This window comes from Acomys minous (assembly GCF_964271855.1).
Source record: "Acomys minous genome assembly, chromosome: 5".
NCBI classification, from domain to species: domain Eukaryota; kingdom Metazoa; phylum Chordata; class Mammalia; order Rodentia; family Muridae; genus Acomys; species Acomys minous.
In genome coordinates this window covers 59911854-59938740 of record NC_140494.1, presented here as the reverse complement: position 1 = coordinate 59938740, position 26887 = coordinate 59911854, and the positions used below count along the sequence as shown (strand labels likewise).

The following is a 26887-nucleotide window of genomic DNA, read 5'->3' as shown; positions in this document are numbered from 1 at the left end:
ACCCACTGGGACGGGGAGTGAGCCTGTTCTGCACAAGGAGCTTCTTCCACGCAGCCCGAGGCCACTCAGGCTGCTCTCCTCCTGGCAGACACACTGCTGTGTAGTTTGTCTTTCCTCCTCAGCTCCATGTTTAAACTCCTAGACGGCAGCAACCCTCCCTTATCGTGTCTGTCTGGTCCTCACAGTGCTTTGCTTTTAAAAATGACCTTTGACCTACATCTGTGGGCATGTGAACGTGTGGCAACAGAGCAGCCAGACCCCACACCCATCGCTATGCACAATGAGCAACTCAGGGTTCGTCTGTTCATCTTAGCGAGAAGTATCTCTCACCACATTTGCTTGGTCAAACACCAAATTGCCAGTGTTAAAAATCCAGGTGCTTAAAAAAAAAGAAAAAAAAAAAAAGTAGGAGTCACATTAAGTTTCAAAGAAAGAGTTCTTTATGTTCAGAGTCAGATCAGCATTTTCACGGACAGAAGATGTCACGACAGAAGATGTAAGACAGCTGGCTTGACAAAACGTCAGCCATTTTGTCGGCCAGTACTAACTCTGCCGTGCCACTTCCGTACTAAGAGCTTTGCAGTCTTCTTCAATGCTCGCAGCAGCACACAGGAAGGAGGGATTATCTAGTACCCCATTTCACAGACCAAGATGCCAAGGCTCAGAAGGCTCACGTTATTCTCCAGGGCAGATAAACGGCAGCACCAGGATTCAAATGCAGAACCCCACCCCTCGATTTCGTCTCTATTATTATTATTATTATTATTATTATTATTATTATTATTATTATTATTATTATTATGTTCCCATGTTGAGACAGCCTGTGAAGCTCTTGCTTTCATGCTTCTAAGCGCTGGGACTGCAGATGCCACCAGACCTGGCATTAATGTGGGCCAGCGTCCTCCAGCTTGAAGAAGACTCCTTTTCCTACAGGACGTTACAGAAGCCAAAAATCATATTTTTTAATTTACGTTTTCTTTTTTTTTTTTTGGAGACGGTGTCTCATTGTTTAGTCCTGGCTATCCTGGAACTCATTCTGTAGACCAGCCTGGCCTTGAACTCATAGTGATCTACCTGCCTCTGCCTCCCAAGTGCTGGGATTAAAGGCGTGCACCACCACACGCAGCCCAAAAAGCAGCAACTGACTAGCTCCTCAACGCATCTGCTCACAATGCCAGACAGGAGAACCTAAGAATACACTTCCTGTTGGCTCCGGGAGACTTCCCTCTTCCGTTTTCCTTAATTGATTTATCCATTCATCACCCAATTTCAGTTTACACTTTGTTTACCTCTTCCATGTAGAATCTAAACACCCTCCTAGTTCCATTGTTTCTAAATTTAAAACATATCCAGAATCTGACCATTGCTTCTCATCCCCCCCCACCCCCCACCCCCGACCCCCCACCCCACAGTTCTAAGCAACTGTGGTCTAATCTCTACTTGCAGAGTTCAACGAGCTGGGTAGTGGTGGCCCCGCCTTTAATCCTAGCACTTGAAGCAGGAAGATCTCTGAGTTCAAGGCCAGCCAGGGCTACAGTGAGTTCCATGCCCGCCAGAGAAATGCTGTCTCAAAAAACAAACCAACCAACCAACCAAACAAACAAAACAAAAAACCAAAACAATAAAAAAAAAAAGTGTGCATGGTGGTAGGGGGAGGGGCAAGGGTGAGGGCGGGGGTGGGGGCGGGTGGCGGTTCAGTGGGACAACACTGTAACTACTCAGCTCTCCCGGTGGCCACACTTCTCCCCACCCTGTCCATTCCCACTCTACTTTCACTGTGCGGCCCATCCTTTCCTCCAGGGTTTCGCAACGGCTGCTCCCTCTGCTTTGGATTCAGTCTACAATGAGACATTTTGGTGGCATACTCCTCCTGTCCTCTCCTGCCCCCTCCTTGCCTCTGCTTAAAGGTCACAGTCCAAATAAGGGTTTCCGTCACTATCCAGTTTGCAATCTACCTTCTGATTCCAGGACTTCCAGCTGGGTCGAGTTTTGGTTTCAGCCACTGTGGCCTAACACATGGAGTGAAAGGGCACATCCATTGCGTTTGTAGCGTTTCCTCACTAACGGAAGCTCTAAGATGCGTGTGTTTTGCTCACGTCTGTATTCTTAGCTCTATGCTGTGGAGCACATAGTGTGTTCTCAGCAATACTTGCTGAGTCACTCCTTTAAATGACTATAGGGGGAAAACCCTGACATAGTGGAGCACATAGTGTGTTCTCAGCAACTTGCAGAGTCACTCTTTTAAATGACTATCTATGGAGGCGGGGGCAGGAACCTTGACATACTCTCAGGGTAATATACTGTATTTACCCCATGGCTTTGAGGGCTTTAGTCTGGACTGACCCTGGAGGCACTTGAAAATGCTTGGAAAACCAGGCAACAGGAGCCATGAATAAGGGATTAGTGTAAGGCAAATGCTGTTTTATCCTCTCCTCTCTGCCTCCTAGGGACAGAACTGAGAAGCTCAAATTATAAACCCATCCCGACAATCCAGGAAGAGATGATGAGAGCTTGACACATTTGCCATACAGGAGGAAAAGACACAATGACTAGTTAGATATGGGGGGGGGGGCGGGGGAGGGGAGCAGTGGGAATCAGACTAAGATTTAGGGGTCTATGATTGTAAATATAATACCACAGCAATGGAAATACAACACCCCAAGAGCTTGTTTGCAAGTGGAGCAGGGAGGGAAGCCTTCTGCATTCACATGAACATTTACCTTCCTAATGTGCCCACAAATGACCGAAGTGACTAAGATGTAAGGCTTGCTCTGGTACCAAACAGCACATTCGAGTGTAAAGGAATCCGCCAAGAGCCCTGCTCTGTTCCCTTTATCAGTGTGCTGAGCTGGACTTTGCGCAGACATTCCCTTCTAAGGAAAAGGGCAGGAATGCTCTCATGTGGCTTTAAAGTTTCAAGTCAAGCTGTGGACCAAGAAGATAAAGACCTACCGAGATTTGGGGAGACTTCAATGGTTGGAATCCATTTCACCCCAATACTTCAAAACAAGGCAATTTTAGGTACCCATCCTGGAGATTCCCCCAAGGAAATAGTTCAATCAACGTAGCTCAAGCAGAGCCACTTAATCCATTTCTTACAGACGTTGAACCTTACCTGGGAAGTTCTCTCGATTGAGCTTAGGCCTACGGATGATCATAAAGTCTCTGTCACTCCCTTTGCTCTTTAGCCGTTTCCTTGGAGGGCTCTGGGGGTGGCCGAGGTTTGAGAGCAGTTCATGCGGGATGTTTTCACTGTCCACTTCTTCCTTCTCCAAGGCAGAGACACCCATGCCTGATAACAGTTCAGAAGTCTTGTTGGAATCCCATCCCCACGTGAAGCTGGTGGTGACGTTGCTACTCTGGTCCGGAATCTCCTGAAGGTGCTTCCTGCAGAAGGGCACACATCCCCCCCATTCCTTTTGAAAGCACACCCCCTAAATAATTCCAAGGTAGGCATGAAAGAAGCGTCAAGTACGCCGTGTAGAAAAGCCACAACAAGTAACAGTACAGCCTTTTTAACGTGCCTACAGCGAGAAAAGCCAAGAATGAACGAGAAAATCGGAAACACATACAGACCCCCCACTTCGAAAGGCTTTGGGATTTATGGTCATGCAGAAGGCCTCAATAATTTCTTCCCGTGGAGGGAAAAAGGGGGACGGAAACCATACTGTGATTCAAAATAGTGGAAGGAAAACCTAATTAGGAAGCCAAATTAAGCGGCACGTTGATATTTGGACTAACGCATTCATCCATCCACTTTCTTTATAAAAAAAGAGGGCTAAGCAACCACTCACATAACAAAATTATTTTAGCAAAAAGCAACATTTCGCGGCCTAAAAGAATTCAAACGGTTCATTCATGCTTTGCCCGCATTTGCAATCGGTTTACCTGTGCATGGCGTCCACAAATTCAGGAGCTTTGAATGCTTGCATTAATCGACTAGCTGCCTGCCTCCCAGACTCCGGCTCCAGCGCGCGGCGTAGTGTGTTCCCCGGGGCTCCAGCAAGCGGGACCCGCGAACTAGCAACGTTCCATCCCCACCGCGCGCGCAGAGCTCGGCAGCCCGCTCTCCAGCAAGCCGCCTTCTGGAGCCCCGTCGCCTGCTGGGAATTGTAGTTTCGGGCCCGGCTCGCAAGTCCGACTAGCTCACTCCTACTTCCTCCGCCCTGGTTTTGGCCAAACCCTCCCGATACCCACAATACCCCGCGGCGCAGGGCGGGACTGAAGACCCGGGACAGGCAAGCGGAAGTGGGTGGAGCTTGGGCTGACTGGGAAATGTCAACCGATTGACTGGGAGCGGGTTTTCCTTTTACCGGAGCCCATTGGCCATCGGGTGACACCGCCACGGTCGCCTCGGACTGTGGGTCCCTGACCCCGGGAAGCTACGGCGGACGCGAAGCTTCCGAGTCCCTTCCAGACGCTGTCTGGTGCGATCGGACGGTGAGCTCAAGGGGGGCGGGGGCGCGCGAGGCGGGTCGGGGTCTGGGGTCCCGGCCCAGCCTGGCGGAGATAGACTTGGGGGGCGGGGTGGGCTCCGAATCCCGAGCGGCCGCCGCCGCCACCAGGCCCGTCTCTCCGGTCTCGCTCGCCCGCCAGGTGAGAGGCTGCGGTGGCACGCCTGGCAGCCGGCCCTTGGGCTGCTTCCTCCACCTGGCAGTGGGCGGCCCCTTGGCCGGGTCTGTGGACGTGAGCCGCACCTCACCTATAAAACAGGCTTGAGGACGACTCACACACCCCACGGGCGTGGACCTCGCGTGCTAAAGCTAAAGCTCAGTTCCAAGAGAAGAGGTGGCTTGATTCTAGGGCAGCAGGTGCTAGCCGTGGTTCCCGCGTGCAGGCGCTTGCGTCTTTGATGGCTCTCTGCAGACGCAGAAGGAAAAATGACGCTGTGTCGCAGCAAGAGACCACCCCCAAAACGCTGTTAAGGTGTCTGACTCAGCCCACAACATCCCTTTGAATCGCTGCCTGAAAACTATGCTAATTTAGCTTCCCCGAAGAGGTCGGGGACTGTTAGATTAGAATGACCATGCGAAATTCAAGTGTGCCAACAGTGCTAAAAATGTGACTTGCTGGGCAACAGGGGAGAGGGAGAGGGTAGGGGACTGCATTTCAAGTCCAATGAAAACGAAGAGGATTTATAAGGTCGAGGAAAAGGCAAGCTAGCTTCATTAAGACACGAAAAAACTGGTTTGGTATGTTTAGATGACATAGCCTTGTGTTTCTTTGTGAGGAGGGCAAGATTCGTTTTATAATGGAATTAAATCCCACATGTTTAGATATGCGTTTGTTTGTAGCATGATCCTAGCGTCAGTTACTTCTTGACAGAGGAAGTAATTCATGAACCCTTAGTTGCTGAAAGTGAGATTGGCGTAAAAAAAAAAAAAAGATCTGTTTGCAAATCGATTTTTAACATAAATAAAGCAAAGACTACAGAGACTAGTTTACTAAACTGTTATGGAAAGTTTGTTAAAGTGAGACCTTCTGAGATTTAATATAAAATTCTCCTTTGTTATTTTGGAAAGCTCATTTGCCTTCTCTTGGACTTTGTGCTTTCTGTTAGAGTTGTAACTCATTCGAGGAAAAAATGTAGTAAGTAAGCATTTAAGAAACAAAACACAACCCTGTTCAGCTCTGATTTTAGCTAATGGTTTCCAGAGAATACATAGGATATTTAAATTACTGAATACAAGGTACTCTCTAGAAAAGGAAAGCCAATCAACTTTGAAATTAGGACCTTCTGCTTTGCCTTGATAATGAATTTTTTTTTTTACATTTCTTCTAATCACAGCTGTGTCCTTTATATGGTGAAAAGGTTTAAGTTGGCACACTTGATTCTTTTTGATAGAGGAATTGTTTCCATTGATGATTTGAGGTTATAAGCTGTGTAGGCACTGCCCACTGGACTCTTAAAGGACTCCATTGTTATTGCTGCTAATGTAAAATATTTAACTTCTTGATTAAACCAATTTAATCTTACTCAACACACATGGCATTTCACTTTAATGAGTGTTAAAACATAGTTTTAACATTAGAGTTAATCTGAGTCCAGGATACAATAATTATGTTTTATATAACTGAAATGCCATTGAGTTGAATAATATCTAGTGTTCTTTGGAAGCTTGAGATAGAACACAAATGACATTCTAAATTGAGAAACATGAGATATTTGGAAAAGGCAACAACAGTGTCCTTAATGCAGCTAAAACCACAGACATCACAGTTACAAGGCAGTCAGTGTTTTCAGGCCCCAGGAGAGGCTAGAAAGGACTGCCCATCTTGACTGACTGATATATGTGGTATATGTGTGTATAACTATCTGTGTGTAGCCATGTATTCAGTACTAATTGGTCCCATATTTGAAAATCAAATATAGCCAGAGAGATACAATTAGGCATAAAGCTAACAATGTATTATAGAGAGATTTAAAAATTCCCTTCCCCTTTATATTATTTAGCTTAGGGAAACAAAAATGCTGGAGACAGCTATAGCAAAATGTTTTCAATTGTTTATCAATTTCCATAATTATCCTTGTATCTCACTTGGTTTTAAAGTTATCCTCAGTTTTCTTTGATTTAATGATCTGTGATGGGGAGATTAGATCAATAAAAAAAAAAGATTTGTATTTGTTCTGTTTTACTTTGTAGTTCCATGAAAATTAGAAAAAAAAAACTACTATAGTCTAAATGAAATAATTATTCACAAAGTAAAAGGTTAAATTCTATATTAAACATGACTTTTTAAAGCATTTTGTTTTGATAATCTCAAAGAATAAAAGGAGAATTTTAAAAATATATTCTTTAGGAAAATGGAACCATAGAAATTATTTAGAAGAAACTGCATTTTAAAAGGTTGCCTGGATTGAAAATGAGACATGAAATTGAACGTCGTCGTCAGTGGTCAGGGTGCCTCAGTTTGGATCTGCTTTACCACACACTGGCTGTGAGAACATGGGTAAATTACTTACCCACTCTGCCATTTTCTTCGTTAGTAAGCAGATTCGTGAGAAAGGAGTCTCCGATATCAGAGTAATCCTTACAATCCCTCCAACTGAAACCCTCAAAGGATTGCTGAAAGTTCAGTGTTCTCCTTACCCACTGACCTGATTGCCACCTTCAGCCTTTCACACCTTGCCAAGGATGAGTCATCTGCTTGTGCCTCTTGCCACACTTTGGAATGCTTGTCACCTGGTTTGTCAATTCCTCTCTTAGGCGGACCAAAACAAAAAACAAAACCATTCTGACTTTTTGTCTAAAGTGAAATAGTCTTCTGTGCTATTGTCTTAACTAAAGCTTTAGCTATTAAAATCTTTAACCATGGAGAATAAGGATTACATTTAAGCCATTCCTTATTAGAGTGGGAAATCGCCTTCTTTTACTTTTTATCATTTGTGTCTTGTTCTTTCACTTTAGTTCTTTGTTCTCAGGATCTTGAGTTATCATCTAGCTTTTGTTAGGTCACATATCTGAGTTAAAATACTTATTTAAGTTAATACTGCAGTGGGATGTGGCTCAGTGGTAGAGAGCTTGTGTAGCATCTAGAGGCTCTGAGTAAAGGAAAAAAGGTAAAACAAACTCCGATGAAGCCTTAGATGTTGAATGCAAATTATTTTATTGGTTTCAGAATTTGAGGGTTTGACAAATTTTTTTGTCAGTATTTTGTTTGATTCTCATCAGTTGCTTTTGCTTGAGCTCCTCTCTTTTGTCCTGCCTGTTTTTTAACATTTGGAATTTCTCAAATTCCAAAGTTATCTTAACTTAAAGTTTTTACTCACAGTTAGTTTAGCATCTAGAACTATTGTCAACCACAACATACATAGAAGACAATACCTGAATCATTCATTTTTATCAAATGGCTATAAAAGCATTTGAAAATAGTATTTAGTAATTTCTTGATGATTGGAAAATGATGGAGTTGGTTTTAAATATTTAAGGCTTTGGACCTGATGCTTTGAAGGGTACAATCTGACTACATGTAAGGCACTAAAATTTGATCAGTTAAGTCAACTGGCATTTTGATTTTCAGTAAGATCAACTTCACAACTATTATGTTAATGCCAGCCCATGAGAACCAAATACTCATTATCATCTTCTTCCTAAACCTATTATTTTAATATTTGGAGAATATGGTAAGTCAGCCGTTGCTGTGGTCAAAGGCACATTGTTCCTGTGGCAGAGTTTCCTTTGCAGTTACATAGAGTTACAACTCACCAAGTGTTCTGTAATAATTAATCCATTCTGACTGTGTGCCTAATGAATTACATGTTCCTGTCTGCCATTGCTGTACTATGTACCTTCTTGACATGGTTCTGAGTTGTGTTTAGTCTCTTGCCAGTGAACAGATGACAAACTGTGTAGCTGCCTTGCAAACTGAAGGAAACAAGGCTAATTTTGTTGCAAGGGAGCAATACTTTTTGTGACCCAGGCTCCTTTCTTACAAAAGGATGAGGATGCACTGTGGGTTTGTGGTGGCCCAGAGATTGGCAAGTAGAGTGAGTGCAGTTGCTTTCCTTTCTTACATATACTTTCTTGAGGAAAGTTGATTATTGAGGGTAAAACCAATGCTTTAAGACCATTAGGGCAAGTAGGTATTTTCTAGAAGACAGCAGAGGTAAGCAGAACAGAAAAGAACAGATTAGTGGGAAATTGTTACCTATAAAGGAGATGATAACAAACTTTAAATTATGAAAGTTGAGTTTGACAAAACACAAAAGGAGAATAATGCTTCCAAGAAGTTACTGTTGAATATTTCTCTTGGTGACTTTCTTTTAGAAAATCTTAAGTTCTTGGTTATGGATGATCTTAGAATATTTTATTACATGTCTAAGTCCTTAAGATAGCCTTAATATCTAATTTTCTAGGATAACTTCTATAAAATGTTCTGCTACAAAAGACCCATCCCTGACCAAGAATCTATTTGCAGTTGATACCTGCTGGCAGAGGGAAAATTTGTTTCCTCCAGTGGAGTGCTACTGGGTATATCATCCACACTCTGAGGCCGGCCTCATAACCAAGGGTAGTTGGTCCACATGAAATGGATACTGTGTGTGTGTGTGTGTTGGTATTTTTTTTTATCATATAGGAATTTTAATTTTTTTTAAAATTTTTGTTGTGTGTTCTTTTGAGAGAGAGAACATGAAGTTGGGTGGGTAGGGGAGGTGGTAAGCGTCTGAGAGGAGCTACAGGAGGAGAAACAAAATGATCAAAATATATTGTATGTAAAAGGGTTTTAAGTTAATAATTTAAATATTTGGCTAGCATTTATAACATTAACAAACATAATTAATACATTAAAACTGTTCATATCTTAGTATTGACAATTTCTTCATTTTTAATATATTAAGAACAAGTATGACTTTTATTATAGTATATTCCCTAAAGAAATTATATATATATACATATATATGGAGAGAGAGAGAGAAGGGGGGCAGTGCGTGTGCGTGTGCGTGTGCATGTGCGTGTGCGTGTGCGCTTTGTTACATAGTCCAGGCCTCTAACCCATGATCCTTCTCCCCAGCACCCACATTCCTAGGCCTAAAGGTGCATGGTAGAGCACTCAGCCTCCTTGTGACATTTTAAAGATGTACTTGAAAAAGTAAGTTATAAAAAAGGCCTGACATTTAGTGTCATTCACAGAACAATGTAAAGTTACATAACAATTTTCCTAAGAGTTTATTAATACATTAATTAAATTACAGAATTTCCAAATTGCTGTTCCCTGTGTTAATGTTACATGTTTCGTTCTTTCCTGTTTTTTTTTTTTAAGTGAACAGATATGGTCCAGAACTATCCATGAGTCACTTTGGTTGGAGATCGTGAGCATTCAATAATGAGTGGTGCAGCTTTAGGACTGGAGATTGTTTTTGTCTTTTTCCTGGCATTGTTCCTCCTTCATCGATATGGAGACTTTAAGAAACAGCACAGACTTGTAATCATTGGAACACTGCTCGCTTGGTATCTCTGCTTTCTTATTGTCTTCATACTGCCATTGGATGTCAGTACGGTAAGAGGCAAAATGGAGATACAATTTACAAGACAGTTGTAATCATACAGTTTGAATTATATTTTGAATATTGCTTTGCTAAAATGACTAAGTTATATGAGATGATCTTTATATTTTGAATGTAAATGCTGTTTTAGGAATTTAGCTATTGAATAGTATAGCCAGGAAAATAGGTAGGTAGGTAGATTTATGAAATATGGTAAATTCTTGGTTCTCATTATAAAACTCAGTATTCATTGTTTTAGACAATATATAACCGATGCAGGCATGCTGCTGCAAATTCCAGCCCTCCTGACAATAACAATGTTACAGGAACATATGCATCTGTCACCCCAGCTCCAAGGTATTTTTCTTTCTACTTTCCTGTTTAATTTAAACATTGCATTATTGCAGTTAATAGTTTTGCCACCTGTATTTTATATTTATGAAGTCTCTCTTATTCCCTATTATTCCTACTTTCATTCTTTGCTAGTATATTTATTATATTGCATTGTGTTTAATTATATATTTTAAACATACATCGGTACAAAACACAGTAGTGAGACACTAAAGAAGACATACGCTCTAGTCTGTTTCTACCTATCTAAAACCTCTTATTCTTCTCAGTCTGTTTTATATTTAAAAATCATGGACATTCCCAAGTTTCAGCACCATGAATAAATCTATTAAGGAGACACATTTTCCACTTCATCTCATTTTCAAGAGTTAACACAAGTAGAGTCTGGTATGGTGGTACACACCTGTAATCCCTGCACACAAGAGTTCAAGGCCAGCCTCACCTTCATAGGAAGTTCAATGCTAGCCTCGGCTACATAAGATTTTTTTTTTAAAACTCCAAACAACAACAACAACTAAAACAAGGCTATTATGAATATAGGGTATTTCTCTCATATTACACATATCTAAGAAACATCATAGGAGCTAGAGAGATGGTTTAGCAGTTAAGAGCACTGGATATTCTTATAGAGGACCCAAATTCAATTTCCAGCACCTATATCAGGCAGTTCACAACAGACAAAACCTCTATCCTTTGTAGGCGCTCATGTGCACACAGACACACAGACACATAGACACAGGAGAGAGACTCATACACATAGTTTTTTTGTTTTTTGTCTTTTGAGACAGGGTTTCTCTGTGTAGCCTTGGCTGTCCTGGACTCGCTTTGTAGACCAGGCTGGCCTCGAACTCACAGCGATCCGCCTGCCTCTGCATCCCGAGTGCTGGGATTAAAGGCGTGCGCCACCACGCCCGGCCACATAGTTAAAAATAATATTTAAAAGAAAATTCACATGAGGAATAAATTCAAAATTCCATGGGCTATATTGAATTCCTATTAAATTTTCATATATAAAGGTTATTCATGTTGACAAGGTTTGTCAATTCTTTGGGTAGTAATTGTGTGCTTCATACAGCTTTTAAAAGAAAGTCTAGGGCCTAGTGAGATGGCTCAGTCAATACAGGCATAGCATCCATAAGGACCTGAATTTGGTCTCCAGAATTCACAGAGCAATGTGCATGGTGGCACTCAGTAATAAACCCAGTGTCTGGCTCACTGAGTAACCAGCACAGCCAAACTGATGAGTCAGGATCACTCAGAAACTCTGTCCCGTGGAGTGGATAATGCTCCCAAGGAGCACCCAAGCTGTCCTCTGACCTTCATGCACACATGTACTCACACTCATGAACGTGCATGTACATATGCAAAAAAATCTAACTTGAATAAAGGTGAATAAAGTCTTCTTTGAATCACCATTCAAAACTAGATGTAGAAAAATTTTAAATAGAAGAAATTCTGCTCAGAGACTATCCATTAGAAAATCTGATCAGAACTGTGTATAGATAGATGCTGGTGCTTATGCCTGCAGAGTGATAAGAGTTGCTAATTTAGTTAGCATCGCATCCTTCTGGAATTACACCTGATTTTCTCTTATATTGAATTCCTTCACTCCTACATAACAATAAAGGACAAAATAGAGCCAGCCCTACAAATGAGATGAGTATACTTTTGAGTATAAGCATTAATTACTGTATTCCATAAATCCATTTGCTTTCTAAAGATTTTCACACTGTCAGTTAATTAAATACTATGGCTTCTTTTTATTAAATAACTAAAAATACACTGGAAATCGGAAATTTAAATGACATTCTTTTTTAGAGTAAACTGTTGTTCCTTTCATGTACAATGTTTGTTTTGACAGGTTTGGTTTTTAAATTTTCCATGAGATAGTACAGTTCGATCTGTAATTATTAATTTGATACAAATGAACTTTACTATTCACAAATTTATATATATTTTCATGTAAGAATTTATGATTTATGATTACTTGCAATTGTTTCTGAACAGTCAGCATCCATGCTTCAAGCCATGGAGTTACATTCCCGATGGAATCCTGCCAATTTTCTGGAGGGTGGTTTATTGGACATCACAGTTTTTAACATGGTAAGTGGCGGTGAAGGATGCATTTTTGACTAAAGGGATGAATTTTTAGTGAACCTTACTGTATATATCCCACTTTTACTGACACAGATTTCTCCTATCTTAAAAAAGAAAAAAGAAAAAAGAAATAAAAGCTCATCATTTTATCCGAGCCCTCAGGTCAGGGAGGCAGAGGCAGGTGGCTCTCTGTGAGTTCAAGGCCAGCCTGGTCTACAAAGGAAGTCCAGGACAACCAAACTCTGTCGAGAGAGAGAGAGAGAGAGAGAGAGAGAGAGAGAGAGAGAGAGAGAGAGAGAGAGAGAGAGGGAGGACATTTTAAAAATAGAAAATAGAAATGAAAATTGTTTTGTGACTGTTTCCTTCCATCTTTTTCCTTACTTCAATCCAGTCCTCTTTAGCTTCGTTATTACAGGAAAGTGCTTTTAGGGAGGTCAGCACTTTTCCTTGGTTTCCTTTCTTTAACCTCTTACAAATGCCTTTTTAATTAAAATAGAATTACATAACTTCCCCTCTAGCTTTCCTTCCCCCAGCCTATCCCAAATACCTCTGCTCACCCAGCCCGCACTGCCCTCACTCCCAGGGTGATAGCCTCTGTTTATTTGATCACTACTGTTACGTACAACCCCCTAAGTCAGTTTTTGTTGTTTGTGTGTGTGGATTCAGGGCTGACCACTCTGTATTGAGCAACCAGTAAGGGGGTTCATTCCTGGGAGAGGATAGTCCCCTCCCAGCAGGTATTAGTTGCCTGTAGTTCTTGGTCTAGAGCATTGCTTCTCAGACCTGTGGGTCGTGCCCCCTGTGGGTGTCAAACAACCTTTTCACAAGGGTTGCATATCAGATATTCTGCATATCAAATATTTACATTATGATTCATAATAAGAGCAAAATTACAGTTAGGAATGAAAATAGCAATGAAAACAATTTTGTGGTTGGGGGGTCACTGCAACGTGAAGAATTGTATTAGAGCATCATAGCATTAGGAAGGTTGAGAGCTACTGGCCCACAGACAGGGCCCCACAACATTTCCCCTTGCCATGTTAAAGTGACCATTAATATCATTAATTTTGGTTTTGTCTATGAAGCTATTCCTAGGAGAGACTGTTTCATCACAGACTTCTTGGTGTTCTACCTCTTAAAAATCTCCCCTCTTCCACAATGGGCCCCGGGACATAGATGCAAGAGCCATAACATAGACCGTGTTGTGCTGGGCTCACCACAGTCTCTTGATCTGCACTGTGCCTACTTGCCTTTTTCTGAGATGCTCTCCATTTGTTGTAAAGGGAGGCTTTTCGGTGAAGTGTAGTAGCTACACTGATGTGTGGCTATAAGGATAAGAGTTAGAATACAGTAAGGGATTGTGCTGGGCTAGCAAAGTGCTGGTAGCATATTCTTCTCTGATGAGCACATGTGCACCAGCCCTAGGATGCTGCAGAGGTTCTCAGGACCAGGCGTGGTTTCCTTCCTGTTGAACCTTCAGTCTAATTGGACAGTTGCTAGTTACCACCGCCAAGTGTGAGAGCTGTTTACTGCACCGTGCTGATCATGGCTTGCAGCTGGACAGGACTGTTTAATTGCCTTCCCCTCTTGGAGCTTGCATAGTATTTTCTGCAGGATGGTAGACTGAGGGGAAGAAGCTTTCAAGCTATATCCAGCTCAAATAATGTGTCCTAAATGTGCAGTGTCTTCAGCAACAGGGGCCCACTCTCAAGCCTGGCCTGCTTACGCATACATTCTTACTTCCTGCATGCATGTTTCCTTCATTTCTGTGACCCAGTTCCCAAATGTCGCTCTTCCCTCGATCCTTGATCCTTGTGTTGAGCCATCTTGCCTGTGCCCACATGGCATCAGTCCCAGCTGTGGTCTTCGTGACTAGGGTTGTACTTCAGGTCTGTTTCTCTACCCATTATAGATTTCTTTTCCTTTTGTGCTCAGACTCCCAGTTACCCTCTGCGTTCTGGTCCTTTCTTAGACATTCTGCAGAACACTAAGCCCTCAAACTGGATATAGAAAGCACTGCAAGAGGAAAATTACAAAACAAAATAGAATAGTGTCATTGGAAGTTTATGCCTAATCAGCTCGTCTGTGCTCTAAAAATTGCCAGATTTTCATTTATTTGTCTGATTTCTCTTCACTTTCTAAACTTTAAATCTCTTCGATCCTTTTCTATTCCTTCTAAAATGTTATCTTTACTCTTAGCATGTAACTTTAGTGTTTGTCTCATAATGAAAATAGAATTTGTCACATGGCAGATCTCTCAGAATCTGTCTTATCAACACAACTACCTATTTACCAGTCTTTTTCTCCATACCCTCCAGGGATGGAAGATTTATTCTTATTATGCTAGCCCCACTTCCTAAAACATGAAGCTAACCTCTTAAGATTTAGGTACTAATTTATAGCTTTCAGTTTTGACAACATAGATGGATTTGTTGTGTTAGAAATGTATAAACATAGATTAAGACAGCATGAATTTCCCCTCCTTGTTCACACACTTGGGAGATTCATCTGTGCTATTTTGTACGTATCATTGTTTTGTTACTGTTACTCATGTCTGTGGGACAGTCTACTTTATGTATATGCCATAGTTCATAATAGGATATTCAACTAAACCTCCTGAATAAACTTTCTCCTCTTGCTATCTTCATGTGCGCAGTTGATTTATAGCTCAGTCCACGGCACCTTTTCTCAGCACACCCATGCCTCTTTTCCACGTGCAATCCTTAGCACGCTTGACCTCCTCACAGCATTTACTTATAGTTTTCTCTCCTCCAGTTTTAGATACTTTCTTCCTGTTTCTGCTCCATATATCCCTGGCTTTTCTTCCGTGCCTCTTTACTGCTGTCTTAGTCTCCTTCGCTTGTTCCTGTTTCTCTCCATTGCCCTAAAAACTGATGTTTCTCAGAGGTCAATACAAGTGTCGTCCTTTGTATTTGGTGTGCTCCCTTCTCCAGATCTAGTCTCCTGATGTTGTTTTGGTTTGGTTTTTGGTTTTTTTTTTTTTTTTGAGACAGGGTTTCTCTGTGTAGCCTTGGCTGTTCTGGACTCACTTTGTAGACCAGGCTGGCCTCGAACTCACAGTAATCCGCCTGCCTCTGCCTCCTGAGTGCTGGGATTAAAGGTGTGCGCCACCATGCCCAGCCTTCCTGATGTTACAGGATTGCTGTTGACATGCTGATGGCTCCAGAATCTGTCTCTTCAGTCCATTCTGAACTCTGAGGCTGTGTGGCCACTATGCTGTGTTGTTGCTATTTTGTATTTCTTATATATGTCAAAATCATTAGCTTGACAGCCAATCTTTTCTCGTCTTAGTCAGGGTTTTGTTGCTGTGAAGAGACACCTTCAACTCTTCATGCTAAAGCATTTCATTGGGGCTTGCTTACAGTTTCAGAGGCGCAGTGTGTTTTTATCATGGCAGGGAGCATGGTAGTGTGCAGGCTAATATGTTGCTGGAGAAGTAGTTGGGAGTTCTACATCTGGATCCTCATGCAGCAGGAAGAGAGTGAGCCACTGGGCCTGGCGTGAGCTTTTGAAGCCTCAGTGCCCACCCCTAGTGACACACTTCCTCCAACAAGGCCACGCCTCCTAATGCCACTCCCTAGTGACCAAGCATTCAAATAGATGAGCCTGTGGGGGCCATTCTTATCCAGACAGCACACCTGTCCTGCTTTCACCTGGACACTACCCTTAACCTGCCTAGCTAGTTGCATTTTTGTTTGTTTTCAATCAGTTTTCCATTTGAAGCCTTTGAAAACCAGATATTGGAGTGTTTCCTTCAGTGAGGGACAATGTTTCTGGCCACTCATGGCTCCCTGTGTATAAGTGTGCCGTGTGCCTTTTTTTTTTTTAAGTCAAGCTTTCTTATTCTTTGTATATAGTCCAAAGTCACTCTAAATGAATTACATTGTTATTTATGTCTTTGTTTTTGAAATTGGGTCTAACTATGTAGTCCAGGCTGCCCTCAAGTCAGCAGTCTTCCTGCTTCAGTCTTCGAAGCTCTAAGACTGCAGTCATCTACCACAGCTGTGGCCTCTTCTTGAGGCTCTAAGGCCTGCGTTTAGACCTTTTAGAGAATGTGAGGTCACTCGTGCTGCTCTGCTCTGTGTGTCATTGCAGCCTCCTTTGCTGTCTCCTGCTTTAGGTTCTTTGTTTTTCCCAAACTTTCACATTACAAAAACAATCATGGTTCATTCAGCATTAACATGTAAAGAATTACTCATTAAACATTTATTGGAGAGGAGAAGTTTACATTGAGATTCGTGTACTTTTGGTATTTTACATTATACAACTACACAGTTGAGTTCTTACTCATATATTTTTCATCCAACTAGGATTCTGTTACCTTTTATGCAGTCGTATGCACGATCTGGAGGGTTTTCCATCACCGGGAAGATAAAGACAGCCCTGATTGAGAACGCAATCTACTATGGCACATACTTGCTGATATTTGGAGCATTTCTAATTTATGTAGCTGTAAACCCACGGTTGCATTTAGAGTGGTAAGAAAAGTAGTCTTTATAACAGTATTCTGTATATGTTTGTATTGTTTTCAGATTAGCTTTTTTAATTGATTAATTTATTTATTCACTTTACATCCTGGTCATAGTTCCCTCCCTCCTCACCTCCCAGTTCCACCCTCCCTTCCCCCTCCCCTATTCCTCAGAAAAGGGGAGCCCCCCCTACCCACCCACCCCAGCTCATCAAGTCTCACCAGGACTGACTGTCCTCTTCCCCCTGTGACCTGGCAAGGCAGTACCATTAGGGGAAGTGATTGAAAAGCAGGCAAGAGTCAGAGACAGCCCCACTCTCCTTCCTAGTGGGCCCACATGAAGCCTGAGCTGCCTGTCGGCTACATCTATCTAGAGGCCCTAGGTCCAGTCCACGCGTGGTCCTTAGATGGTGCTTCAGACTCCAGTCCACGCGTGGTCCTTAGATGGTGCCTCAGACTCCAGTCCACGTGTGGTCCTTAGATGGTGCTTCAGACACCAGTCCACGCGTGGTCCTTAGATGGTGCTTCAGACACCAGGCCACACATGGTCCTTAGATGGTGCCTCAGACTCCAGTCCACGGTGGTCCTTAGATGGTGCCTCAGACTCCAGTCCACGCGTGGTCCTTAGATGGTGCCTCAGACTCCAGTCCACGCTTGGTCCTTAGATGGTGCCTCAGACTCCAGTCCACGCGTGGTCCTTAGATGGTGCCTCAGACTCCAGTCCACGCGTGGTCCTTAGATGGTGCCTCAGACTCCAGTCCACGCGTGGTCCTTAGATGGTGCCTCAGACTCCAGTCCACGTGTGGTCCTTAGATGGTGCCTCAGACTCCAGTCCACGTGTAGTCCTTAGATGGTGCCTCAGACTCCAGTCCACGCGTGGTCCTTAGATGGTGCCTCAGACTCCAGTCCACGTGTGGTCCTTAGATGGTGCTTCAGACTCCAGTCCACGCGTGGTCCTTAGATGGTGCTTCAGACTCCAGTCCACACATGGTCCTTAGATGGTGCCTCAGACTCCGCAGGCCCCTGTAGACTCCGGTTAGTTGGCTCTGTTGCTCTTCTTGTGGAAGATCAGTTAGCTTTTATTGCATACATAGAAATAAGCAGACAGATACGCACACCAGATTATATGTCTTATAGATACCCCTCAAAGAATATCTGAATAATGTACATTACTGAGAAAGAAAACCCAGAATAGCATGCTTAAATATAACCATTAGCTGGGCACTGATGATGCCCCCTTTAATCCCAGCACTCAGGGAAACAGAGGCAGGTGGATCTCTGTGAGTTCGAAGCTACCCTGGCCTACAGAATGAGCACCAGGACAGTCAAGGCTACACAGAGAAACCCTGTCTTGAAAAACATCAATCACTCAATCAATCAATCAGTCAATCAATCTGTTAGGTTTGGGTTAATGCTTTGACTAATAACCATATCGTAAACAACAATGTTTTCCATAGAATTTTAAATTTTATAAATTGTCAAAAATGAATTTTCTTCCACTAGAACTTACACTTTTTTCTTTTTTCTTTGTTGTAATTTGAGAGAATAGTTTTCTTAATACTATTTTTTTTTAGACTCTGGTATTTCAATAAATTAAAATCTATTTTGTGTATATAATTTTAATGTATATTATCCCTAAATTTATGTATGGAATAGTCTGTCATAAGAACAATCATAACACAGTTGAATTTAGTTGTTTACAGGGGTCTCTTAGTTAATCTTGATTAAGGAAGCACCTATCTAAAAATGTTTTCTGTAGAAGAAATATATATATGCTATGAATTATCCTATGTTCTAATTTTAGCTGTAATAGAAACAGTATTTCCCATATTAAAGATTATTTTTACAGTCACATTCTGTCTTTCCATTAAAGTACATGGGTTATCTGCTGTGACTGAAAGAAGCGTTGAAAATTTCTTCATATGAAACCCTACTTATCCTTTAGAATAGTTTTCTAAAAATTTATTGTGGCAAATTAGTTTTATATTTTTTACAAGAAAATATATTTATCACAGCTACCTGCATTTCTTTTCTACTTCTTAGGAATCAACTTCAGACTATTGGGATAGCTGCTGCCAACACATGGGGTCTGTTTCTCCTCGTGTTGCTGTTAGGGTATGGCTTGGTGGAGATTCCGAGGTCATACTGGAACGGAGCCAAGAGAGGTTACCTACTTATGAAGACTTACTTTAAGGCAGCCAAACTGATGACAGAGAAAGCGGACGCAGAAGAGAATTTAGAGGATGTGATGGAGGTAAGCAAGCTTAGTCCTACAAAAGCAGGTCTGGTTTATTACTCTGTCTCTGTGGATGGCTCTCTGCCTGCAAATGGTAGCATGTGTGGTCTATAAATGTTTTGTCAATGAACTTTTTGATCATATTGGTATATGTCTATTTTATGATAGTAAATGCCAAAATAGGCTATCATTTACATATCTTTTATTCATCAGTAGCACCTGATTTGAACAGTTTTTCAACATTTTTAGGCTGTACTGATCTCTGTGAGTTTTATTAACTTGTTGAATATCTTTAAAAAGATGTATGTAAGTGGACTTGCACAATACAAACTCATTTTTCAAGTGTCAATTTTACTTAATTCTTACAACTTTACAAAAGAGATTTTTTAAACCCCCATTTTATAAATGAAGAAAATGAGGCATTGGGGTTTAAATAACTTGCTTATATACACATAATTAATAAGGAGAGCTAGTTCACACTTTAATTTTAGTTCACACTTTAACAGCAACTATGGCCCTTTTTAAAATATGAAGAGCCCAGATGGTAAATGTTCAAGGCTTTGTTGCTGTGTGGTGTCTGCTGTGTATACTTGGCGATTGTGGTTGGAAGGTAACTGTAGACTCTACATAAGCGAATGGGAGCAAGCTTGTATTTCAGTCTGAGAACAGGTGGTAGACTGCTGAATTTGCTTTAATATGATGACCCTCAATTCTTAACTATTATCCTCTTGTCTTTTCTGTCTCAGCCTTCTGTTCCCAACTTACTTCATTTTCAGGCCCTGAGAAGCAAGGATTCCTCAGGAAGCCTTTTACATTAACAACATGGGCTGCTATAACAAAAGTGCCGCAAACCGGGTGGTTTAAACAGCTATATTGTTTCATAAGAACAAGATATCAAAGTTCGTTTCTTCTGAGAGCCATAATGAAAATTTTTATATTTGGTGGATATACAGTTTGAAACTTCTGAAAAAAACTTGAAGTATTTGAAGATTTATATTTGATTAAATGTTTACATTTGATGAAAGAAGAAAATTTTTAGTCATAGTGTTCTGCTCAAAAGTTGGTTTTAAATGAAGTTGTTGCAGATTTGAAGAATTTGTATCTTGCCAGCTTATTTACTGTTTCTTCAACAAATACATGTCAGATGGATTGTTTTAAGGTCTTTTGTTTGTTTGCTTACAGTACTAGGGATTGAACTGAGTGTATCTTATATACTAGGTGGTCACATACAAGTGTACTAATATATCCCCACCTCTTCTTTACTTATTATTTATTTATTTATTTTTTGAGATAGTTGACAGGTCTCTGGAAGGTATCTAGACTATGCACTCACTTTGTATTTATGATCCAGCTGCCTCAGCCTCCCAGGTAGCTGTGGGATTACATGCTTGCTCCACCAGGCCAGCTCGGAGGAACAAAGAAAGTCTGAATGAAATAGAGAGATGCTCTGTTATTAGATAGGAGCCCTTAGGAATAAGACATGAAAAGTAAAACCTGGCATTTGTGCCTAGTGTGTTATTTCAGCATACTATTCATTAGTTAAAAGTTAGGTAGGACTTAAATATTTTTATGAGAAAAATTCCTATATAAAAAAAAAGGCATCCTTTCCCCCTCTCCTTCCTTTCCTTCCTTCCTCTCACTTCCTCACTCCTTCCTATTCTTTTCCCTTCTCTTCCATTTTTTCTTTGTCCTCCTCCCTGCTGAAATGTTGATAGCTATCCAGATCCTAATCAGATTCCAGAAGTTTAGTAGATGAGGTGTTGGCCTCCTGAACAAGCTAATATTTCAGATGCCTCCCAAACTTTAAAAATTAATTGTTGAGTAAAGCTTAAATTTATAACAGATAGCAAATATGAGAAGCTGTTTTCAGATGTGCTTTTATTTAATGTAGCTAACTAATTTCAAGGGGAAAACATATATTTCATGTATATGGTCAGATGATATAGTTAAGTTTTAAAGTAAGTACGTTTGTGTTAACGACAAACTTTAAGACAACTTAGAAATGCAAAGATAGTGTAATAGCATCTAGGGTGACCTTTTGAAAACACAAGTGTGTTCTGGGCATAGTATAGCACTTATGCTGGTAATCCCAGGCAGATAGGGAAGGTGCCTTCAAGGCCAGCCTGAGCTACATAGCACATGCAAGTCTAGCTTGAGCTATACAGTGAAGCCTTGTCTCAAAAAATGTAAAAAATAAAGTAAAATAAGTCTTGTTTGTTTAATTCTCTGTGCTTCTCAGTAAGCAAAAGTCCCTTACAAGCACAATTTCATTGGTATCAATTATTCAGAGTATGCATACGTTAGATTTTCACGGTTACTGACAAATCCTTTTGCTTGTTTTTGTTTTTTGAGACAGGGTTTCTTGCCAGTCCTGTATTTAGAAGGAACACACCTCAGAATTAAATGCTAGGAAGATCTCGGGAGGCCTTGGGTATTGCCTCTCTAGTCTGACCCCACGCTGAGCAGGCCGCATGGTCGTTTTCGCTGTAGTCACACTGTTCTCTTTCCCCAGTACAGTGTGCTCACTCCTGACTGGAGCCCTCTGCACTCCCTGTCCTCGGTCGTCCTTGCAACAGTCTGGTTCTTGCTGTCACTTGACTGGCTCTCACTCACTTTGTTTAGTTCTTTCATCAGAAAGACTCCTAAAGTGTACTCATTCCAAACATGCTGTACTTTACTTTTATAGCAGTTTTATGTCTTTTTTGTTTAATTCTTTGTACTCTTCAATAAGCAAAAGTCCCTCACAGGGGCAGTTTTAGTGGTAATAATTATTTAGAGTGTGCATTCGTTAGATTTTCATGGTTACTGATAAATCCTTTTGTTTTTGTTTTTTGAGACAGGGTTTCTCTGTGTAGGCTTGGCTGTTCTGGACTCGCTTTGTAGACCAGGCTGGCCTCGAACTCACAGCGATCTGCCTTTCTCTGCCTCTCAAGTGTTGGGATTAAAGGCGTGCACCACCACGCATGGCAGTTACTCATAAATTACTCTCCAAATAGATTACTTTTTACTGTATATGATGCTGGTTTTGCTATGATCTTATTACATAATATAAATGTTTTATAATTTTTAAGAAAACTCATTTGGAATTTGGAATTTTTTTGGAAGCTTGAAGATTCTTTTACGTATTTATAGGCTGATTCTATTTCGTTGTTCTCATTTTTTTGTGTTTGCCAACAAGAAACCTTCACATATTGAGGTGACTCTGAACTATAAATTTTTTCATAATTTTCTTAGTGTATCAGACGGTTTCTCTGCTTCCCATTCTCTGCCATTAAAGCCCTTCTCGAACACTTCAGATGTTCAAATGTTCTTTTAAAATCCTTTCTCCAGGTCTTTATTGCAGAGCTGTGGCATGCAGGGCTCCCACCCCCGCTTACAGAATAGTGATTCTAACAATTTCATTTCACAAATATTATAGGATGTTGTGATTCCTAGGAAACACTAATGCCAAAGATCCTGTTCTTTACCTGCCCCTCCCTTCCTCCTCCCCTCTCTCTGTGTTGTTTACCTGTTAATGGATATTTGTGCATGTGTGTGCACATCTGGAGGCCCAAGGTCAGCATTACGTATTTTTTGTTGATTGCTGCCCACCTTTATTTTTTGGGATAGGGTCTATCTCTGAATCAGAAGCACAGAGGCTCAGCTAGACTGGCTGGCCAAGGAGCTTGAGGGATTCCCTTGTCTGTACCTCCACAGTTCTGGGGTTGCAAGAGAGCACCACTATCCCTGGGCGTGTCAGCTGCGATCCTCATGCTTAGATAGTACTACTTCACTCACTGGGCCATTTGCTCTGCCTTTTTATTCCTTTTAATATTCCTTTAGATACCTACTTATCACCAGACATTAGTCAATGAAATTGACTGACAATACCTTGTTGCTTTTTCATTGCTGTGATAAAATAACTGACAAAAACAGCTTCTAGAAAGATGGGACTTACAATTTGAAAGGCTAGTGCATCATGACAAGGAAAGCATGGTAATAGCAATGTTCATTCTTCCCTGTACATTCAGGAAGCACTAAGTGGACTCAGTAGGTCACGCATGCCTTTTATCCCAGCACTTAGCAGGCAGAGGCAGGTGGATCGCTGCGAGTTCGAGGCCAGCCTGGTCTACAAAGTGAGTCTAGGACAGGCAAGGCTACATAGAGAAACCCTGTCTCAAAAATGAAAAAAAAAAAAAAAAGAAGAGGAGAAGGAGGAAGAGGAAGAAGAAGGAGAAGAAGAAGGAGGAGGAGGAGGAGGAAATAGCCTATGAATGTGAGAGGAAAAAGTGGTAGAAAGAGTAAGCAGGAATTAGAGTGAATGAGGGATGGATGTATAGAAAACACATTATATACGTATGTGGAAGGAAGTTTCATATGAAATCAAAGTCATGCCTAAGTTCACATATATTAGGTTTACAATAAATACATTAATTAAACAAAGTAGTTCATTACCTTTTCATTCAGTCTTGTCTAACTTCTCAGGGCATGGGGAGAATCCAGCCAGATTCCTTGTCAGAGTGAAGCAAGCATGGCTTCTGTCCCAGATCCAGACAGTGCCCTTGATCCCCTCTGATCCTCATGAGTGGACCCTCCATGCACAGCTTTCTGTCCGCATTCTTGTCTGTGAGCTTCCACCACAGTAGTCCATTAAGCTTTGCTTACAGGAATTCTAGCACCTCTCTAGGCCACCACAGCCGTCACCCCACTTGTACTAACTTTCTCTATTAGTTACTCTTCTTGTTGGCATGATGAGATACCTGTGAAAAGCAGTTTAAGGAAGATGGATTTATTCTAGCTCACAGTTCTGCCTGAGGGCGTAGTGCATTGAGGGAAGAGGAGCACGTGTCCGCAGTCAGCAGGCAGGGAGACAAGTGCTTCTAGCCAGCCGGCCGTCTCGTTTGAGTGCATGCCACAACCCAGCCCATGAGTGGGCTGCCCACCTCTGTGAGCACAGCGTAGACCACCCCTCATAGATATGCCCAGAGATTTGCTTCTAAGGCAATTCTTGATGCTGGGAAGTTGACAATCAAAATGGTCTGTCATACATCTTCCCATTTTATGTGGTAGTCTTGGAGCCGGCACAGTGCCAACAGGTAGTGTGCACTCAGTAAACAAATAATAAGTCGTGAGTGCTCTAGAATGCGCTCGTATTTGGAAGCAGTGGGCACTTTGTGACATGTTAAGTCTTTTCTGCTTTCTGTACTAATTGATAATGAGAATTGATTTTGATCAGCACGTGGAATCATTTAATCCTGTTGTTTTAGAAATATAAAGCTTGGTAGATGCTTTGTGCACTCTTTTATTATTTCTTTTTTTTTTTTGAGATTATAATATAATTATATAATTTACCCCTTTTCTTTCTTCCCTCCAGTTTATTCCCTCCTTTCTCTCTTTCAAATTCATGACTTCTTTTATTATTATTATCAATTGTTGTTACATACATTTGTGGTGTGTGTGTGTGTGTGTGTGTGTACACATATAAATTCTAAATACAAACCACTCAGTCTGTGTAATGTTATTTGTATTTTGGTTTTCACGACTTACCACTTGGTATTGGATAACCAATGGTGTGGTCTTTCTGCCTGGGAAGACTTCCTTGTCTCATTCTGAGCATTCCTTAGTTGGCTGTAGTTTTTTGTGCAGGGCTGAGGCCTCATGGGCTTTCCCCTGTCCACATTAGCATGCCTGTTATTGTTGTCCTTGTTCAGCTCATGTTTTTGCAGTTATGTTAGGGAGATTTTGTGGGTGTGGCCTTTTACAGCCCCAGGAGATTCAATTTCACAGTAATCCCAGACCTGTGACTCTTACAGTGTTCTGTGCCCCTCCCCTCCCCATCCACAGTGAGAGAGTTGTGTTGTGGATGTATCGCTTGAGTCTGGGCTCTCAAACTGTGTATATGATTCGTTGTGGTTCTGGTGCAAAGAAAAGTTTCTTTGATGGGGTAAGGACTACACTTGTCTGTGGGAGTAAGGCAAGTGGTTACCATGCTGTGCTGCTCATTGCCATGGGTCATAGGCATCACAGATGGGCAGGGCTGTTGGTTGCTCCCTCCTTTGGAAAAGCTGTCATGGCATCTTCTGGTACTATGAAATCTGGTCCTCAAGGATGAGACTTTGAAATCAGTTCCTGTCCCAGGGGTTTCTGGGCCCTGTGTCTTAATTGCACAGTGCCTTCAGCAATAGGTATTTTAAAGTAATAGTAGTAGCCTAGCCCTGACCAACAACTCAAAAAGGGATTTCCCCTCATACCTGGTGTTGAAGTTTTTGTTAGATGTTCTTTGGCTTCTGGCAGGAGTATTGTCAACCCATATGGGAAATTTTAATTTAAACTATATGTTTATTTATATACCCATGTATTACAGACTTTTAAATTGTTAAATAATGCTTAGCCATTTTGATATATGAAGTTAAAAAAACACATAGAGGAATAAATTTAGAAATCCATAAAGCAGTGAGAATATAGATATAGCTATTTGAGAACTTTGTGATTTTACAACTGCTCTTAATGAATTTTATCCCATGAAATAGACTTCTTACCCTATGAGCTGTATACTGGGGGAGGAGGTCCCCCTCATACACAGTCTTAGGGGAGGGGAGTAAGGGGAAAATGGGAGGGAGGAGGAATGGGAGGATACAAGAGATGGGATAACAATTGAGGTGTAATATGAATAAATTAATAAATATATTAAAAAAGAAAAGACTTCTTATAATGCTAAATAATTTGAATTGAAATTAAAATTTGAAATTTAATAGTACTTAGCACATTCCCATTTAAACTGTCTAATTTATAGAAATCTAAATATTTTTAATGCACTGTTTTTATAGGAGGTTCGTAAGGTAAATGAAAGCATCAAGTATAACCACCCATTGAGAAAATGTGTTGATACAATACTTAAAAAGGTAATCATATTGTATTGTTTTCTCTATTTCTTGTGAAGTAAATTTTATATACTATTATACATTAATATTTCACATAAGAAAAAGTACTATTAAAGCATAATATGGTTAAGGTTTTCCAGATGGATTTTCATGTAAATCTTTACCATAAACAAATGGTAGTTTATATATACACTTTGTCTTATGCTGTTGTAAGTTTGGTGGTAATTATTGACAGCATTTTCTCTTGAAATGGGAAGATATCAGTAACTCTGAGTAACATGCAGTAATTATCAAGGCACAGTGAGAAAGGTCCATCTTTATATACCATCATGTGTTGTCGTTAAGGCGTATCTCCTTACGAAAATAAACTAGGATCTCAGTAATTTTTACAACCAGCTTCTCACATGTAATTTCATGATATGTTTTATGTATTATGAATTAAATTACATGAATATTTAATAATAAGCCATATTATTATGATTCTGATGGTGCTATATTGAATTTCAATATATTTGTATGCTTATAAAATAATTATTTGAAAAGTTTCACAATTAACTTGTAGGTACCCAAGTTACCAATGAAATTCGTTTTCTCCTGTATTCCAAGTCTGTTCTAGAGGTTATTATTAGCTACCGTTCCTTTAGCTAAAGTCACAGTCATATAAGAGTAAATTTTCTAACCATTTCTCTCATGTTTGCTACTTTTGAGACCATGTTGGAAGGTTAATGAACTTGCACAACTCCATGTAGGTAATAAGTAACTTGAAGTATGACAGATAATCCTAATTTTATATCCATTTCTGCATGCATGATTCTTCTTTATTATTTAGGAAAATAATGGGAGTTTCATCAGGTGACTATCATTAGAAT

The 26887-nt window shown here is 40.8% G+C and overlaps 2 protein-coding genes across 6 annotated transcripts in view; one reads left to right on the top strand and one right to left on the bottom strand.

The window, feature by feature from the left end:
- SKP2 (S-phase kinase associated protein 2) overlaps positions 1–4107 on the bottom strand; it is a 29334-nt gene extending 25227 nt beyond the window's left edge. For 2 of the 3 annotated variants that reach the window (XM_084781461.1, XM_084781463.1), the window contains exons 1-2: positions 3889–4107; positions 3116–3387 (exon numbers count right to left, since the gene is read on the bottom strand). In XM_084781461.1, the coding sequence (XP_084637587.1) occupies positions 3116–3387; positions 3889–3932 (316 nt within the window). In that variant the 5' untranslated portion in view covers positions 3933–4107. The remainder of the gene's footprint in view (positions 1–3115; positions 3388–3888) is intronic. The other variant, XM_084781462.1, reaches the window with a different exon arrangement.
- A 151-nt stretch (positions 4108–4258) lies between these two features.
- LMBRD2 (LMBR1 domain containing 2) overlaps positions 4259–26887 on the top strand; it is a 47941-nt gene continuing 25312 nt past the window's right edge. For 2 of the 3 annotated variants that reach the window (XM_084781452.1, XM_084781451.1), the window contains exons 1-7: positions 4259–4440; positions 9763–9999; positions 10245–10342; positions 12344–12439; positions 16765–16932; positions 18966–19176; positions 25965–26039. In XM_084781452.1, coding sequence (XP_084637578.1) covers positions 9826–9999; positions 10245–10342; positions 12344–12439; positions 16765–16932; positions 18966–19176; positions 25965–26039 — 822 coding nt within the window. In that variant the 5' untranslated portion in view covers positions 4259–4440; positions 9763–9825. The remainder of the gene's footprint in view (positions 4441–9762; positions 10000–10244; positions 10343–12343; positions 12440–16764; positions 16933–18965; positions 19177–25964; positions 26040–26887) is intronic. The other variant, XM_084781453.1, reaches the window with a different exon arrangement.